The sequence below is a fragment of the Protomyctophum bolini genome, assembly GCF_963924005.1.
Source record: "Protomyctophum bolini genome assembly, chromosome: 15".
Taxonomy (NCBI): domain Eukaryota; kingdom Metazoa; phylum Chordata; class Actinopteri; order Myctophiformes; family Myctophidae; genus Protomyctophum; species Protomyctophum bolini.
The window spans coordinates 24186968-24206239 of record NC_137876.1 but is presented as its reverse complement, the minus strand read 5'-3'; the positions used below and the strand labels follow the sequence as shown (position 1 = coordinate 24206239).

The 19272-nt window shown below is 44.0% G+C and overlaps 2 protein-coding genes across 2 annotated transcripts in view; both read left to right on the top strand.

Annotated features, from left to right (window-relative positions):
* The first annotated feature begins 756 nt into the window (after positions 1-756).
* Positions 757-19272, top strand: part of crybg1a (crystallin beta-gamma domain containing 1a) — a 68281-nt gene continuing 49765 nt past the window's right edge. Inside the window, exon 1 of the mRNA XM_080784287.1 lies at positions 757-1276. Coding sequence (XP_080640413.1) covers positions 879-1276 — 398 coding nt within the window. The 5' untranslated portion in view covers positions 757-878. The remainder of the gene's footprint in view (positions 1277-19272) is intronic.
* Positions 17193-18941, top strand: LOC308329476 (geranylgeranyl transferase type-2 subunit alpha-like; the record flags this gene model as incomplete). Its single annotated transcript, XM_080783797.1, has 1 exon — positions 17193-18941. The coding sequence occupies one exon, from the start codon at positions 17193-17195 to the stop codon at positions 18939-18941; it is 1749 nt and encodes a 582-aa protein (XP_080639923.1).

Here is a 19272-nt window from a genome sequence, read left to right as displayed (position 1 = left end):
ACTTTATGTTGTGTGTAGTGTATGCCAGGCCCTGCCTAGTGCCTACCCTACACAATGGATGTCAGTGGATGTCAGACCAGCACAAACAATAGGCATGTCTTTCTTTCAGATGACCAGCAGATGATGCTATTGCTATAGATGCATTAGAAGCAGCATAGAAGCAGCATACAGCTGACAATATTGATGATGCGCACACACACTGCACACACACACACACACACACACACACACACACACACACACACACACACACACACACACACACACACACACACACACGTCGCTTTGGAAATCTAAACCTATGTTTTCTTATGCCAATTTTAATTGAGAGCACAAGTTTGAGATGAGTTGAGGCGCAACAGAGTCTAGTCTATCTCATAATGGTCTATAGACGAATTCACAGAGGGGTGCCCTGGCCGCGGTCATAATTTACTGAGGTGTAATCCATGGAGCAGGTGCCCCCTGGGCCAGGTGTAGATAATCAGTGCTGCTGCACTTAATGGTACACCGCACACAGGAAAGCCTCTGTGAATTCGTCTATAAGGAGTGCAGATTTCTCGATACTATATAGACTCTATAGTATATAGTATCGAGAAATCTGCACTCCATTGAGCTCGCCTCTTCGCGTCCAGAAGATGGCCCTCGCGAGTCTATTTACCTTCGCCTCACCTGGCTGGTTGTTGTGTTGTGGGCATGTCACTGTAGCAGCTGCTCCCTCCGCAGGTTAACCTCACTCACACGTCACTAATCACACATTCACAATCACTCCTACAAGCTCGCAGAGACGAGAGCAACGGCTTGTCTTTCTCCATGCATTAATGAACTGGGTTTTCACTTGTATTTAAACAAGGAGCCGCTGTTGTCCACTGTCGGACATCATGAGCAAGTCCAGCACGCTGAAGTTTAGGGCTTTATTTAAATCTAAGTCGGCGGATAAAGACAAGGAGCTCGTGGTCCATGACTTGAGTGATCCGCACTGCAGCCCGGTGGTCAGCAGAGATGGAGCCCCGGTGGTCAGCCCCAAGGACGGTCACAGAGCCGCCACTCTGCCTGCTGCGAGTCCCGGTGGAGACTCCAGGACCACCGAGGTGGAGGAGCAGACGTCTCCCACCAATAATGGCCCCATTTCCCCGAAAGAGAAGAAAGGGAAACGGCTGTTTAAGTTGAGCCTGAAAAGGAAGAAGTCCAAGAAGAGCAGCACTGTGGCGGGGGGCGAGTTGTTCTTCAACGAGGAGAGCGAGACCACCGGTGAACTGGACAGCTTCGGCAGTGAAATGTAAGTGGTGCAAATTAATATTATGAACTATTCATTATTAAATTATGCTGCCGCTTCATTTTGGCCATGGTTCTGTGTGAAGTCTGTGCGTGACATGACACACTTGATCATGATTCATCATGCCTGTAAAGTGACCTGCCTTCTGCTGCTCCATTTGGCTTTTCTGTGCTTGTAAAAAGATATAGGTGATATTAACAAAAAGAATATATATATATATATATCCATGGCCTATCCATTTACCAGCTTCAAATGTATTGTGTTGTGTTCCAGTCTCCTCATTGTTTGGGTCATTACAAGTTGTGATTTCACTTGTTTATCCTGGGTCCTGTATGTAGTTCCAGCTCTCTCCTGATTGGATGATAACATGTGAATACTAAAAATGCATTTTCTGATTACTAAACAGCTGTAGAGAGTAGACAGAGGGGCCCATGTGTCACTGACACTGAACAAACACTCTATGATCAGAATATAGAGCTATTTAACACTTAATTAAAAATTAAAAATCAGTTACCCTGGTAACTGGGGTGCAGTACTTAGTTTAGACAGTACTTGGTTTAGACTAGTCATTAGTCCTACAACTACAACCTATCTCAAACTCTCACCCTAACCCTAACCTCCCACAGGGCAGCACACCTAAACCTAACCATAACCCATGTCTAACCAATGACTAGTCACTCTAAACTAAGTATGCACCCCGGGGGGTGCATTCTACTAATAGAATGATAGTAGATATACTCATAGTTCAATCACCACAATGTACAGTGAGTATAGTAGACTCATTGTCAACAATGCTTAATTACATTATCCAAAATGACTAAACTCATTATCGTCACACAGAATGTCTCAACACAAACCCATGAGTGTATTTGCTCATTTTTATAAAGCTCTGGCAGTGACTGTTTCCCCTGGAGCAGAAGGCTATACAGAGCTTGCTCAGCTAGTTCAGTCATGCAACGCATGCATGCGTTCACTCAAGTTCAGAAAAGGTAGATAGAGAGAGGAGGGTGTAATTGAGGCAACAATGCATAAAACACAACATAAATCTTGATTAGTTTTTGGAGGACGGCGTGGGAGCAGATAGCAGTGTTATAACTGGATTTGGGAACAGCAGAGTGGTGGTTGTCAATTTGGCCAGTTTTATTTGTGGATTAATGATGATTTGATTGACCTTGAACAAAATGACTGTTTGACAGCCAAACAACAATGAACTGGCCTAAACCTATTTATTTATTGGCATAGCACGCTGTGATATTATTATTCTTACAGTTGTATCAAGTTCGCTCTGAATGTAGTAAGCCCTTTTGTTAGATGAATGTTATGAATACTTTTTAATAAGATTGGTGAACTATTAATATTTATTATTATATATATTTTTTAAGCACTTAAGCCCAAGTGGTGTACAAAAATAGTGAAAATACTGTAGGTGATCTACAATCTCACAGTGTTGCATGTGAGCTTGTATCTGCTATTTTCACTTTAAAATGTTCATTCATTGTAATTGAGGCAAAAGTTTGAAATAATCATGATATCGCCCAGCCTTACTTTTTATCGGTTTATATCGACTGAGATTTATTAAGTTTGTGGACAATGGACATTACTGCTGTATCCTGTAATTGACCTATATATTAATACATCACATGCTCTCTACTGTTTGTGAGATGGCCGGCAGCCTTGCATAATATTTGAATAGTGTGATCAAAAACCTGCTATGCAGGTATGGCACCTGTCACCCTCGAGTATAATTACATCACGCTTACTCACTTTAATGACCCAGACAGACTAGGTAAATAGTGCAATAAGTAATTCAGTAAGACAGTAACAAGTAGTTTAGAGTCAGATATTTACACAGATAATGATGGGAACAGTACAAGATAGCCATGCCCTGGCATGGCTATCTTGTACTAATATCGCTGCGTAGATATTAGTCTGGAACCTGCATTTCCAAGGGGCGAATAAAATAAATGCCTCTGGTGATAAATCTTCTCCATATTTGCATACTAGGCCCTGATCAGTGACAACTTCGGGGTCAGGGGAAAATCGAATCACAACAGCGTGGCCAGACCAAATCTGCTGAGGGCTTCGTTTATTTCTTTATTTGTTTTCTAACTTTTCCAGGCTAAGTTAAAGACAGACAATAGCTCCTTCACATGTTTTTTCCCCCACACAAGCAGCAACCAAGACACTTTTAGTTTTGTTTTCACTATTGGTTGATTGCTCCACCACTTTGTTCCCAAACAATATTTTAGATTTTATTATAGGCTACTAGAGCAGTGCCCGTGGGGCCTCTACAGCGGTGCCCGTTGGGCACTGGCCTACTTGGAACGATGCAAGTTGGAAATGCATGCCCCACCCAGATATTATGCGTTGGAGCCTCTACAGTGGTGCCCGTTCGGCTTACTTGGAACGATGCAAGTTGAAAATGCATGCTCCACCCAGATATTATGTGTACCTTTTATGCCCATATATGGAGTTCTTTGTCAGGCATGCCCAAATCTGGAGTCTATGCAGACGTCAGAATGAGGTCAGAACAGGCCAGCTCCACCCTGGGCAGGGGCCCTGTGCAGAGCCTGGGCAGGGGCCCTGTGCAGAGCCCGGGCAGAGGCCTTTTGTGGCGGTATCTGGACAACCGTGGGTCCGCCCGACTTGACACTGGGCACTGCACCCCCTGTGGTGACGTGGTGGAACGCGTGTGTTGAAGACACAGACGTACAGAGACTTGGTGCATTTATAGAAAGATTATTATTATTGTATTTAGTTTTTCCTAGTCAATACACTTCAAACAACAGACACACAGATATGATATTACAGACCAGACATTGAAAGAACACTACCACCACGCCACTTTATGCAATTACGGAAAAAGGAATTACGGTATGATGAAACAATTTCTTCCCATAATCTTCCATAGACGGCACATCAAATAGGTGGTCAGTGGTCACGTCGTCTAATGTTATAAAGACTGTGATTTATGTTTGTTGGGCAGCCCACATCAACATAGAGTAGACCAATCTCATGGACATGCTCAGATTTGACTAATTGATGAACTTGAAGTAAATATCGGGTTAAGATTTCCTTCTATCAGGGATAGGCATCAGGCCTACTATGTGATTTGTGGAAGGCATTTGCAGAATCGACCTCAGGTCTTAATGGGTTAAATTATTGGATGCCAACAAAGGCATCCAATCTGGCATAAAGTCATTTGGGCCATGAAGTCAAAACAGAAGTGAACAAAAACAAGAAATTATCTCTTTGCATGTGTGAGCCAGTCTCTCCCCAATTGCTGCTGGCATGCTGGCAAAGCTACCTAACCAGTGACCGCCCGCTATTTGTAAGCATTTACTGTGAGACAAGTAGTGCAGTGGCATTGCATTGAAGTGTGGGAGAAAGTTAGAAACCATAATAGCGCTATGCAAAGTATGCATGTACAGATTAGAATACATGATGTGGATGTTTGGACCCTGCAGGCAGAAAGCTTTTCTGTACTTGAAAAATATAATATATAGTTAAGTTGACACATTCCTGTTTAGTGCTAAACCTGAAATCAGCTTTGTAAGAATGTTACCCATCATGTTTTCTGTGTTCTGAGTCTGACCAACCTACAACTTGTTTGATTTATTATTTTGATGACTATATTAGATACCAGCATGGATTTACTGGCACACAGAAAGGATTAGAGGGTTAAAACAATATAAATTACGCCGCATCACCGCATCAAAAGGTCATTTTACTAGACCTGGGCAATATATCGATATTACAGTATATTGATATTGTGATATGACATCGACTGGAATTTGAATATCGTCATATTGCATAAGAGTTGGCTCTCCTTGGTTGTAACCACTTAAGGCCTATTTAATAGTTTTGAAATAGTTTAAAATTTGCCCACCTGTTTTTTACTCACAAGTTGATGCAATGTACTGTGAGCCTATAGATCTGCTATTTCTTCTAAGATATTTTTGATAGATGTACTGTACAGTAGCTTGACAGGAAACGGGGAGAGAGATGGGGGGGGGGAGACACACAGATCTGCTCAAATGTATTAATACGATTAATAGCAATCTGATATTATTATCACAACATTGATTGATATAATTTTGGTCTCAATCATATATATCTTGATTTGATCACCATACATTGAACTTCATTGCTCTGCATTGCCTGTTGAGAAACAACCCATCAGGCACACCTGGAGTGCTCGGTGGAGTTCCCAGCATGCATCCTGTCTGATGGCACACATACATACTGTAAAGTATATTGTCGCTGTCGGGCAGAAACCTCATATCTCAACTTTTAACTTTTTTTTACCCGTAAATGAACACCCTACTACTTGATCATAGTACAGAGTCACACACAAGTTAGTAGCAGATCCACTTTTGGCCGCGTTTCGTGCTTGTAGATCTGCTACTTTTAAAATTAGAATCCTGAAAAGTAACAGTTTTTGCCATGTGAGGTTTCCACCCCACAGAGACGATATACTGTATATCATCATAGGTATGTAGAGCAATTATTCAGTGACCGAATTAGGCCACCTTAGGGTTGTCAAATATTTTAGCTTTCTGTCTTTTCCCATATGAAAAGGGTTGAGTTTTCCAGACTAGTGACTTGCTGGAATTTCACCAGCTGAGGGAGCAGGGAAACTGGGACAGCCCACAGACAGACAGACAGGCAGACAGGCAGACAGGCAGACAGACAGACAGACAGACAGACAGGCAGACAGACAGGCAGGCAGACAGGCAGGCAGACAGACAGACAGACAGACAGACAGACAGACAGACAGACAGACAGGGAAACTGGGACAGCCCACAGACAGACAGACAGACAGACAGACAGACAGACAGACAGACAGACAGACAGACAGACAGACAGGCAGACAGACAGACAGGGAAACTGGGACAGCCCACAGACAGACAGACAGGCAGACAGGCAGGCAGGCAGGCAGGCAGACAGACAGACAGACAGACAGACAGACAGACAGGGAAACTGGGACAGCCCACAGACAGACAGACAGACAGACAGGCAGACAGACAGACAGGGAAACTGGGACAGCCCACAGACAGACAGACAGACAGGCAGACAGACAGGGAAACTGGGACAGCCCACAGACAGACAGGCAGACGGACAGACAGGGAAATTGGGACAGCCCACAGACAGGCAGGCAGACACACAGACAGACAGACATGTCTGTCTGCACGCACACACACACAAACACACATCAGCATATATGCTCAATTATGGTGATTGTTTAAGACAAGTTCACGACATGTACATTTCATTGTCCAAAAAGCATAATACAGTATAGTATAACTGCCAAAGGGTTCAGAGGACTGTGCAGTGAAAACACTTTATTTGAAAAGTAAGTAGGAATGATATACCCGTATGTAGTTAATGTACAATGCTTCTGGGCTTTTATAACGGCTGAATAGACATTTCATACTGTAGTTCCCCATTCAAAAAATTCAGACTAGCAAGGCCAGAATGAACAGGCCGCAGTTTAGAATGTAACCGATGTGGTTTAACTTTTTGCTGCAGGCAAGACCCAACCTGAAAAACCTCATCCGATAACTGTGGTTTTGCTGATTTAATTTTTGCATCTCGTTTTATGAATATACGATGCCCACGCTGACTAATTTCCCAATGGTAGAATGTGTGCACACATTGTGCTCTTTCACAAGCGTGCTTCATCTCAGATGTTCACGCTCGGCTCACCTTTGACTGTCACGTTCTATCGAACAATAGGGCTTCATTCCGTGCTTTCTGTAAGGTGTTAACCTTACAGAAGTCATATTGTCCATGCTTGGCTGGCTTTGTTTAACTTCAAGCCACAGTGTTGTTGTAGCATAAAGTTGCTGTCGGGCTGAATTTGGAAAAGACCTCCTATCTCCTTTAACTTTTTGTGTTTTTTTTAAAGATATTTTTGGGCTTTTTTGCCTTTATTGATAGGTTGACAGGAAAGGGGGGGGAGACGGAGCAAAGGTTGTCGGGCTTGGGACTCGAACCCGCGGCAAGCTGTCAGGCTGGATTACCGGCCTTGGTGCCTGGACCGCTCAGCCGTGGCCCAGGCCTTTTTGTGTGTGTGTGTGTGTGTGTCTTTTTTTCCCCGCGCCCTACTTGATCATGACCACAGTGTCACACAAAAGTAGCATATACACAAGCTGGAAACGTGGTGCGAAGTGACGCGTTTTGAGATTGTCCATCTGCTACTTTGGAATGATGCATTTGAATTTGAATCCTGAAAAGTAACAGTTTTGGACATGTGACCCAACAGACCCAACAGAGACGATATCAGAGTTTGGCAGAAGAACGTAACGTGATTCCTTGTTCCTCGGCCCTTACCTAATTCAAGGATGGACAGAGTATTAGATTAACCTCAAGTAGAGCTAATTGAATACTCAAGGACAAAGAAGGTTCTTATGAGGATAGCTCTGAGTTGCCTATTATAGTCACAGTGGAAAAGGTCAATGTGGCTTCCTGACCGTAACTATTTCTAGTGGTTTTGGATGTTATCAGATGATCTCCATCATCAGCCCTTATCAAGACCATGCAACGGTGGTTGTTGTTGTTGTTGTCAGCCATTGTCCGACGTTGCATTTGGCCCGTTATCCCAATTCTAACCCTATTTTCTAAGCCTATATCTATCTAGCCCTAATGCTAACCCTAACCTCAGTCTTAACCCGACCATGAAAGTAAACATAGAGAGAAGTTGTTGTATAGCGCAGTTTCACCATGTTTGTGCTTCGGCAGCAGTCATTTCATATGCGCGTTTCCTAGTCGCTTACTTGCGGTAGGCAGTAAATGGCTCCATTGCATGGTCTTGATAAGAACATATTAAATAAATATCTGTTGATATTTTACATTAGAAGCGGATTTCTGTGTACACCCATACCCACCAGTCTCTCTGCAGTTCACTGCTGCTCTGGAAAGTGCATGGTAAACAGAACGGCCATCTTTTCTTTATGCGAAAGCTTTCCCAAAGAGAAGAAATGTTTAAACTCTCCTCCTGATTGTATCCTCAAAGCCAAGGATAACTGGGAAACCCCTGCTATTTTTCAACAGTACTTAGTAGTGCACTACTTAATGAAAGAAAATCTACACTATTAAAAATGTACGTACGGTAGCTAAATGTAAAGTATAATTACAGATTTAGAGTGTACTCAAAAAATACATGTACATGAAAAGCAAGAGAGTATTGTACAATGGTAGTTTTCCCACCCCTGGCATTCACAAGGACTTCATTGAAGTCCTTCTTCTAGAACATCTATCTTCTAATCTAGATCAATAATTGAGTCTCTGCTACAGTATAACAGTATCTGAGTTTGAGTTGATGTACAGTATGTAAGCTGCAGTCTTGATTAGAAGTTTCTACCGTGAGGGCCAACAACGTGTTATAATTCACCCTCGCAAGCGTTATTCAACCCGGCATACTGCCCGCATGTATATTGGCCCTATTTCCACCAGCGCCTTACTATCCCTAAACTTATTTGTACTTTTTTATTTTTTAATAATCTTTACTATTTTGAGCCGATCTACATCGACACGTTGTGAGCCTGTAGATGAGCTATTTGAACTATTCAAGAATGTTTTTAAAAATTAAATGGGGCCCCAAATGCGTATACCTTCTTAGTATCTTAGTTTCTTATCACAAAGTCTTCCACATGAGAGAAAAATGAATCATCGCTGACTGCTGAGCTGTTGAGAGAGTTTGCCCCAGGGAAGCTCCGACTATAAACACCACAGCTACAGTATGTCAAGACAAATCCCCTCGGAGTTCAATTTAACACATTTTTTACAGTGAAGGCAGATTTACAGTACGGTCTTGAATGTGGCCCACTGGGAAAGTGTTTGTGTACCATTACAGAGTGAAAGTAGGCCAGGTGTGGCCAGGTGGCCTACGTACACGGTTAGACACCTGTCTGCTGTAACACACACACACACACACACACACACACACACACACTGACACACACACAGTTAACTTTATTGTCATTCAAAGTGCACAGCAGAACAAAATTATGATTCAAGACAAAAAAGTAGCACTATATACTCTAAAGTCTAAGCCTCCGGAGTTTGAAACCCTAAGGGGGTCACGAGCAACGAGAAAAACGACAAACCTTACTTGAATTAAGTATATTCAATCAGTAACGGCCTCTTCGTGTTTCAACAGATCTTTCTCGTCCCCCAGAGCAATCTGCAGCTCTTCAGCATGCATGTGCTCCAGCTCAATCCCCACTGTACTGTACTGTACTGTACCTGCTCCTTGCTCCCACTGATCCCATCCGGAGTCATCTTGAAGGAATGCACTCCTCAGGAGATACTGTAGGGCGCTGATTCCCCAGCTCAGTCCATAGCAACCAAGACAGCAATATTGACACAAACGTGACAAACCTCTTTTACCTTTTTAGATGCTCAGTCAAGCATCGTCTCTATTTCCTTAAGACAGATTTTTTTTCTTTTCCCCATGTTGTTGTGAACCTTTTTAAGTAATGATCAAAGGAGGACATTTATAGGCCTAGATTCTTTTTAGGTACAGGAAAAAAATAATCACAAATGTAGTCCCACGCTGAAGGTTTCCGGCCCGAGAACAATGGCGAGCAGCAGTGAGCACTGAAGCTGTGACCACTCGGCGAACAAGCAAAGCTCGGCCAGCCAACTAGACAGACATGTGTACTTTGTCATGCGCGTGTGGTGACAGTCGTACGACAACGTATTGCAAAGACCATATTTGTCGCTTTGTAAAATCTGTTGCTCGCACGGTCATTGACGTCATCAAACGTGCGTCCGTAGGGATGTGTGTCGGAGGCACGTGGCCGGTGGGATAGATTGAAAAAGAACAATTCATCAGTCTCAAAGTCTCAAACTGCGAGCCCTTTTGGACCTAAGCATTATTTATGCATTGGAAATAAGGGAAATGGACTAGAAGAAGACGTTGCGCATTTTTGTCAGCCAGAACTGGGTGAAAAAAAGCGGAGAGGGGGAATTTAAAACAATGCAGTTGTAGCTTTGCATCTGGAAGTTGAATCCAGAGCTATTGAAAGGAGAGTTCTGCCAATGAGGGGGCAGAAAACAGCCCGGTAACTCGTTTGTCACTCTAAAGCCCATAGACTCCAATGCATTCCGTAAACTTCCAGTTCAGGGTTTGTCACTGTTCGCCAATAGAAGTCTTAGTAGAAGAGACGCCGCCATGAAGCGAACAGAGTCGTAACTGCCTCATCTATACGACTCTGGTTGAACCCAGCTCGGCTTTAATTTGTAGCTTTGTAGCTTTTGCAGCAGCTACAAACATCAGATGCATCTTCACGTAGCTGGCTTCCATTGACAATGAATGGTAAACTGTAACTTTGCATCTGCCTGTGTGAACGCATGCATTCAGATGGGGAACTCGACTACCACTCTATACTGCATTGGTTCTCAAAGTGGGGTTCTTGGGGGCGGGGGTACCAGGGGCTCCCCAGCCAAATTAGTTCATATCACAGTTACTTTAACCATATTTTATACTTTGGCTATTCAAAAATAACAGATATACAAGATCATAGCACGTCACTTTGTGTTATACTATGAGCTTGTGGATCTGCAATTGTGCAAATCTTTGAATATACTCTTGCTCCTTGTCATGAAAAGGTGAGAACCACTGATCTTTGCTTACAAGTCTTCAGAGCTGACCTGGAAGAGTGACCATGACCAGTGGGCAAAACAACATTAGAACAAGATTAGATCAGGCGTACGGGGAGGTGTAGAAAGGTGTGAGAAAATGAGGTTTCAGGCGCAGAGATGGATGAATAAATATGGGTGCAACCTGTTTCTGTAGAACTGACGAGCTTCCATGTGCTTCACCTCCAGGGGCCTCTGGGGTTGTGAAACAAAAACGAGATGTTTCCAACCGTCCAGGCAGACCTGTTCTGAAGTCTGGAGAAAAGTGTATGACCCAACTACTTCACGGAAGTAGGAAATTCGTTGGGCTGTAAACTGTCAGCCGTTCGGCTGAACAACGCAAACAGCAGTGCTAATATTCAATGGCTCTCTGCCTTCTGCCTGGTTGAGTAGACAGCGATCTGTCTACAGCTTCGACCGGGGAAAAGAACGCTTTAGGCCTTTCAGCCCATCAGAGGGTTGATTCTCTCAGATATACAGTAGCTTTAATTACAGGGTTTATCTGAGGTAGGTTGGGCTGTGAGTGACTGTCGAATGTTTTCTCAGCGATTACTCTATCAATTAATTTTTTAGTTTAGTCGAATAATAAGACGCTGTTAGTTGTCCAAAAAGTTTTATACTAGTTAAATATCTCATTATCGTTTATTTGGAAGTCAGTTGGCTCTGATCAGGCTAGAGCGTCACAGTCCTGCCCTCTTTCATGACGACGCCAGGCCCAGGAAATGATTGCCAATGCATTTTTCCCATAGACATTTCAAAAAGTATTTATTTAAAGACGTTACGCCTCGGACAAAGCCAACTCGAGTGACAAATCATGACAATAAACACAATATTTTGGACCAAACAAATAATTACAAAGAAGAAAAACAACACAAAAAGTTTTGTAACCTGCCGTTTTTTTCCTCTTTCTGATTCTTTGTTCGGCCCAATTGTTTTTGTTTGTTGTCATGATTTGTCACACCTCGAGTTGGCTTTGTACGAGGCTTAAAAGGTCTTTAAATAAATACTTTTTGAAACGTCTATGAGGAAAATGAACGTGGTTGTACACATACAGTGCATGGCTTTCCAAATAAAATACTGGTTTCACGTGTTTACAAGTTGCTGTTAATCCAACCATTGCGAAATCTCTATTGTAATAATAATGATGTGGTGATTTGGAATCAGTTGTGTGACTACTGTGTAACACGATTTATCCAAGTACAATGGATTCTTATCAACAGCTGTCCAAATGGCTCCCATTCCAGTGTGGTTGTGGTTGGTTTACTGATATCATATTTATTACTGTATGTTTTTGGCCAATAAACAAACCACAATGAACAACACACCACTTGGAGTTCTGACTTGACAATTAGGGAAGGTGTGCCCTTTTTGTTGTTTGGACCACATCAAGATCAAGAGGGTTTATCTGTCACTCATTCAAATACATGTAAATGTTAGTGTGGCATGTTCCACAAGACTGTGCTATAACCTTTGGCTGATTGAACCGGTACGATCTCTTGATCTTGATATGTTTGCATTCCAATTAAAACTAAAACATGGCCATGTGTGTTGTCTGCCCCTCCTCTGTTTGTGTGTGCGTATGACTGAGCGTGTGCACGCAGGCATGCTGGTGTGTGCTCCTGCTATTCATTGAGAATCCACAATGTTTGGTTTTGTCATTCGTTCATTTACTTAAGCTGTAACTTGCCTGCTGCGTAGCCTGCTGAGTTTGTTTGACTAAATAACTGTCCAATTCATGCAACTGCATGCTCCTATTGTGCACAAAACACAAACGGCCATCCTAAATGATTGTCCTGCAGGAAAACATTGGATAACTTGTTGCTACTTTAACTTTTTACTTTTGCTGTTTTTGAAAAGTAACAGTTTTGGACATATGAGGTTTCCACCCAACAGAGAGTCAGAGACGAGATATAGGCTACTTTATGACAATTATGGGAAGTATCGGATCTAGACCGGCTATTCTTTTTGCTAATATTGACATTCGTAAGTGTTTTGGAAAATGTTTGAATGTTTTCACCACATGCCCAGAACAGGGACACCATGAAGGGTTAACTTCTAATGTTGTTAACTCCTTGCTGAGGCTCTCCAACACAGCCATGGAAGCCAAGGTGAGAAAGCAGCAAACGCTGGCAGGGGACTAATGTAAACATGACCTAGCTTTGGACCTGAAATGCACACACACACTGACACACATAAGTATGCGAACAAAGACCCTCATATACAGACTGTATTATCCACATGCACGCATGATTGATGGTGCCAACACATAGCCTAATTGCATTGGCAAGAGCCTGTTCAAGTGTCAGTGATGTTTAAATCCCTGTATTTGGTTGTCTTTTAGATTATAGTTATAATTTTAGCCAATTTAAAAAGCCTCCTGTGGCTACAGGTGTTGGAAAATGTTTTCCTAGATTGTGATGTCCACGTCAAATAAACTAAACATACTGGCAAAATGTCATGCTAGCATGAACTACCTTCTTTGGCAAGGATTACTGTGGTTCTATTATATACAGTAATTGGCTGCATTGTGTAAACTATGGAACTGATTCATCATTTTCCCTGGTGAAGAAAGCTGCCACAGTGAGTCATCATTATTGCCTCACTCCACTCCACTCAAAAGTGTTTGGTAACCGTTTTTATGAAGCCCATATCTAAATTGTATGGTACATGTAGGTGACAGTGGGTCAGGGCTATATATAGACTAGGTTCATTAGGGAGCAGGTGGGGTGAGACACACAGGTGGGTCCAGGTAGTCATCAGGGCAGTGGATGAGTGGGTGTGGCACAGACTGTGGCCAGGGCTGTGACACAACCTTGTGTTCATAAAACAGAAAGATTGGCTATTGGGTAAGACTGACATTATGTATATTTCGGGACCTTTCACTGCTTCGTCTCAACCATTACTCTATGGCTCTGCTCTCAGCCACCGCGGTGGATATTTTGACATTCCGTTTGTTTTGTTTTTTGAATGTTGCCACTACTGTTTGAGCAGCCATAAACTACACAGGTTCATCCCGATGTTCTAGGCATCTTTGCAATGTTAGTGTTAGTGAAAAGCAGGTAAAAGAGTAACGTTTGAGGCAGACTAACATCAGTCACTCTACAGTTCACTGTAGTAGAAGAGGTGCGGGTTTACCCCGCAGATATGTCTGCTCCGCCTACAGGAAATACGTAAGCTGCGACCATGAGACCCGTTTTTGAATTCGTCTATAGCGCCCCTCAAAAATTGAGTGAAGGCTCTTATCATCATACGTCATCATACATCATCTCATTCTGGCCAATCACAATGCATGTCTTCACTTTTGTCTTCAATGTTTGTGTTTAGTTTACACACTTTTGTCAATGTTTGCGTTTACACAGACCCTCAAGCTGGACATAGGAGGGTCTAGCGCCCCTCCAAAAAAAAGAAGAAAAACACAAAAAGTTAGGGTATGGAGATAAGAGCTCATAGATATGTCATAGACTGGTCACATGAAGTCTGAGATCCCCATGAAGCCCCATTATTGACCCAGGCTTGTATTTGTTCTGTAAAAAGGACCCCTGTGTTGCGTTCATTCTAAATGAGGGGAATATTCGTAGTTTCTTGTTCCGTGAGCATGAAAGGAGAAAGCGAGAGAGAGCGCTGCTCAACAGTGAAACATTTCTTTTCCTCCTCTCCTTCCAAAATCAACATGTCAGGTTTATTCCCTGTCGTTGTGTAACCATGTACTGTACACACGGTAGTAACTGTCTTGTTGTTCCAGGGTGATTTATTGTTGCGTTCAGTTATTTCCACCTTGCATTATTATTATTTTCAGGTTGGAGCCAACTGGTTATACAAGTGTGTCTTTTGAAATGGTCTCACCGTGACCCAGTTTATCCATTTAGTGAATAAATATAATTAAATTCTGAGCGTGTGCTGTACAAATGTAACATAATTTATTTTGTACACTCATTAAATTACCGCTGAGTTATGTGTATGGGGCGGTTTTCTTTGTTTTTGTTCATTGCAACAATGAATTGAGAATGCTGTTAAAGGGATAGTTAACTGCCAAAATGAATTTTTTTTACTATTGATTACTTGTTTTGTTGCATTCCTAAGTCATACATTTTTTGACCAGCAGAGGTAAAAAATGGTAATTGATAGGAGAAAAAAAGTAATCTTTTGGCTGAACTATCCCTTTAAAATCCCTGCAGGGAAATACATATTTGAGTGAAGGCATCCATTATTTTTGAGGGGCGCTAGCCCCTCCTATGTCCAGCTTTGATGGTCTGTGTAAACACAAACATTGAAGACAAAAGTGAGGACGCAAGTTGAGAAATGATGTATGATGACGTATGATCATAAGAGCGCCCCTCACTTCACACAGGTGTGATTTTATTAACCACTTGAACCGCTGCATCCATATTATTGTGGGGGTGCCATTAAAAAGCCTCAAATAGCCGATCTATATACTCACAACACGTTGCATTGTAGCATGTTGTGAGCTTGTAGATCTGCAGTTTACTAAGTCTAAACTTGTAAGACGTGTGTCATCGATTGTCTTGATTCCCAAAAATCACACGGGTGTGAAGTGAGGGGCGCTCTTATCATCATACATCATCTCGTGTATGATGGTCAATGATGGTGATTCGGCCACTCACAATTTGCGTCCTCACCTTCATCCTCAATGTTTGTGTTTACACAAACACTCAAAGGTGGCCATTCATTGTCAATGGCATTCAATGTTTGTGTCAACCCATTTTGAGCGGGAACCCCTTTTGGTGGTTACATACATTGTTATAATTTAGCTTTTGAAAAATAGCAGATCTACAAGCTCATAGTGCGCCACCGAGTGGCGCGCTATGAACTGCTATTTTTGAAAAATCGTTAAAATGTGCCTCAAATCTTTCCGAAAATTGTCACGATTTAGAAAACTTTTCTTCTTTTATTTCGACGTCAGGCCTGAATGGGTTAAGACAATGTTTGTGTTTACACAAACCCTCAGAGCTGGACATAAATAAGGAATAAGGAACAAAGCGTGTTCCCTTATCAGGGACATGGTCTTCTTAGTTTCCAAGTAAGGGACAATGCCTTATTTCAACAGACGGTTGGCAGCCCTACAGACATTTAGTTACAGGCCAAAAGCTGCATTTCCACATACTGAATCCAAGGGGCTGGAGGAGTCGCAGCCTACTGGTGCACACGGACCCACCCCACATCTGGCAAGCACCGGGGTCTCCCAGGCATTTTTCCAGGCACTCCCAGAATGCCCGGTACATGGCCTTCATAAATAACAGCAGTGGTGGAAAGTAACTACTGTAAGTCCATTTGCTCAAGTGTACTTAAGTACAATTTGAGGTATCTTTGAGCGGTGCCAATGTCTGTTTGTCTGTTTGACCCATGTATTGGCCCCTGCAGCTGATTGGGGTCGCATTCAGGTCACACACTGTTGAGCAGCCTAAAGGGCCAGCAGTGTTGTTGAGTAGGCTGCAGCGCTCAGTTCACACAGGTGTGATTTAAAAAAAAAACTTTACTGGAGTATTTCCAATTTCCAGTACTTTTACTTCAACTCCACTACATCTCAGAGGCAAATATTGCACTTGTACTCCACTAGAATTATTTGAAAACTTTAGTTACTAGTTACTTACTACTAGATTTTAATTATTATTACAAAAGATTCCCTACACTTCACATTTCGGCCATTTGAAAATTGCCAATCTACAAACAAATGTGTTGCGATGCGACGCATTGTGAGCTTGTACTGTAGATCTGCTATTTTTGAAAATACATTTTTGAAAATGTGTGAAATGGGACATTCTGAATAACGAGTACTGTACTTTAAGTACATTTTGATAGTACCAATACTTTTGTACTTTTACTCAAATCAAAATGGTACAGAGACTGTCTCCTTTGGCTCCCCTTATTTTCTGAGTGTTCCTCCGCGTCAGCACTTTTGCAGGTCTAACAAAACCCTGATCACATTCTGTATATGTTGCACTCTGTTGCTTGCTTCTGTGTGCTGTGTCCATGTGCACAGTTGCACTCTACTTCATTGCATGACTGTGTCGCTCACCGAATAAGAATCTGAGAATCATGTGGATGTCAGGGTCCGCAAAGGAACGGCTTGGCTCCACTGTGGATCTCGGACTTCACGTGGCCAGCCGGTGACATCAAGTGCCTGTGACGTCAGTCATCTATGACATATCCGTGACGTGTGACTCAATATTTTGTAAAGGCTGCGGCCCAAATCCACTGTGAAGAGCCTCGTAGTTCGCGGCGTCTGTCAGGTGTCCCGGTTCCGTGCCAAAAGATGCATGGTCGAGTGAAAGTCAAATCTACTGCTCAGAAAGAGGAGAAGGAGAAGCAGGAACGGGAGAGGAAACTAAAGCTCTACGTGGCGGCGAGAGATGCCTGTTTTTCTAGGAGGAAGGACGGCGTACTCGACGACGAGGCTCTTCAGCTGACGGAACAGCTGCTGTTGTCCAATCCCGACTTCACCACCCTCTGGAACTACAGGAGAGAGATCCTAATGCACCTGGAGGCCGTCGGGGAGGAGGACCACGTGCAGAGGATGTACGAGGCCGAGCTGTCCTTCGTGGAATCCTGTCTGAAGGTGAGCCCCAAGTCGTATGGCAGCTGGCACCACCGGGGCTGGGTGTCAGCCCGCCTGCCTCGGCCCGACTGGCCCAGGGAGCTGAGCCTGTGCGACGAGTGCCTCAAGCTGGACGACCGCAACTTTCACTGCTGGGACTATCGGCGGATGGCGGTCAAGATGTCCGGCGTGCCTGTGGACCAGGAGCTGCAGTTCACCGATCGCCTCATACACTCCAACATCTCCAACTACTCCAGCTGGCACTACCGCAGCACCCTGCTGCCCCTGCTCCGGCCGGAGTCCCCCCCCGAGCCCCACCTCCTGCCAACCGACGCCTCACCACCACCACCCTCCCGGGAAACCCACTCGCACCGCGTCTGCGAGGAGCAGCTGCTCAAAGAATACGAGCTTGTGCGCAATGCCTGCTTCACCGACCCCGACGACCAGAGCGCCTGGTTCTACTATCGGTGGCTGCTGGGCAGAGCGGAGCTCGGCGAGGCGATAAGCTGCGTGTACGTCAGCCGCAAGGAGGAGAGCGTGGCTGTGGCCCTCTCCAGGCCCGGCGATCCGCAGTCAGTGGGTCTGATGCTGGTGCTTGACGGCCAGCCCCAGAGAGTGGAGTGGAGGAGTGTCCATCCTCGCTTCAAGCACAGCCCCGTCTGGATCTGTGACCTTCCCCAGGGGACCATCGGCGACATCGCTAACGAACACAACCTAACCGTACACTGGACCGAGGAACATACACATCGAGACTGCACGCTGTACACGGGTCGAACTGAGAGCTGGTGTCGGGATTCCGCGACGGAGCGGGAACTTTTCAGCGGCGAACTGTCGGCAGAAAAGACCTCTGTCTTGCAGACTGAGCTGCAGTCTTGCAATCAACTCCAGGAGTTGGAACCTCTGAATAAATGGTGCTTGCTAACGATCATCCTCCTGATGAGGGCGCTGGACCCGCTGGGCTATGAGAAGGAGACTCTGGCTCATTTGCGAACGCTCAAAGAAGTGGATTCCATGCGCTCGGCCTACTACAACGACCTGTGCAGCAAGTTCACGATCGAAAACACCATTCTCAAAATGGAGTACGCCGAAGTGCGCGTCTTCAGCATCCCCGGCAAGAACCTGACCACCTTGTGCCACCTAGACCAGCTGCTATTGGTCACCCATATCAACCTGTCGTCCAATCGGCTCCAGAGGCTGCCACCGCAGTTTGCCATGCTGCGGTGCCTGGAGGTGTTGGGGGCTGATGATAACGCCATAGAGGAGCTTGATGGGTTGTATAACCTACCCAGACTGGAGGAAGTTCTCCTACAAAACAACAACATATCCAAGCTCGCTGCGCTGCGGCCTCTGGCTTCCTGCCCCAAGCTGACACGCCTCGACCTCCGCGGCAACCCCGTCACTCAGACGGCCAACATCCAATCAGAGCTGGCCGAGCTGCTGCCCTCTGTCACTGACCTCATGCTCTGATTGGACGCCAGCATGGGCTTGCATATATTTATGTGGTCAAATATCTTTATGATGCAGATGTGGTGCATAGCACAAACACAAACAACACGACACAGAGACAGCCCCCTTTATAAGATAAAGATAATTAAAGCTTTACTGTCCATTACATTTAACACAAAATGGAAATGTGCCTTTGGCACACTGGCATACAGGATACAAACAATAAAAACAAATAGATAAATTACACACATGTATATACAGGGCTCCTGCTGACATGTATAAACACTGACTGTATAAATGTGTTCTTTCTTTGTTCTATTCGCATTATTTGTGTTATTTTTGAGGGGCGCCA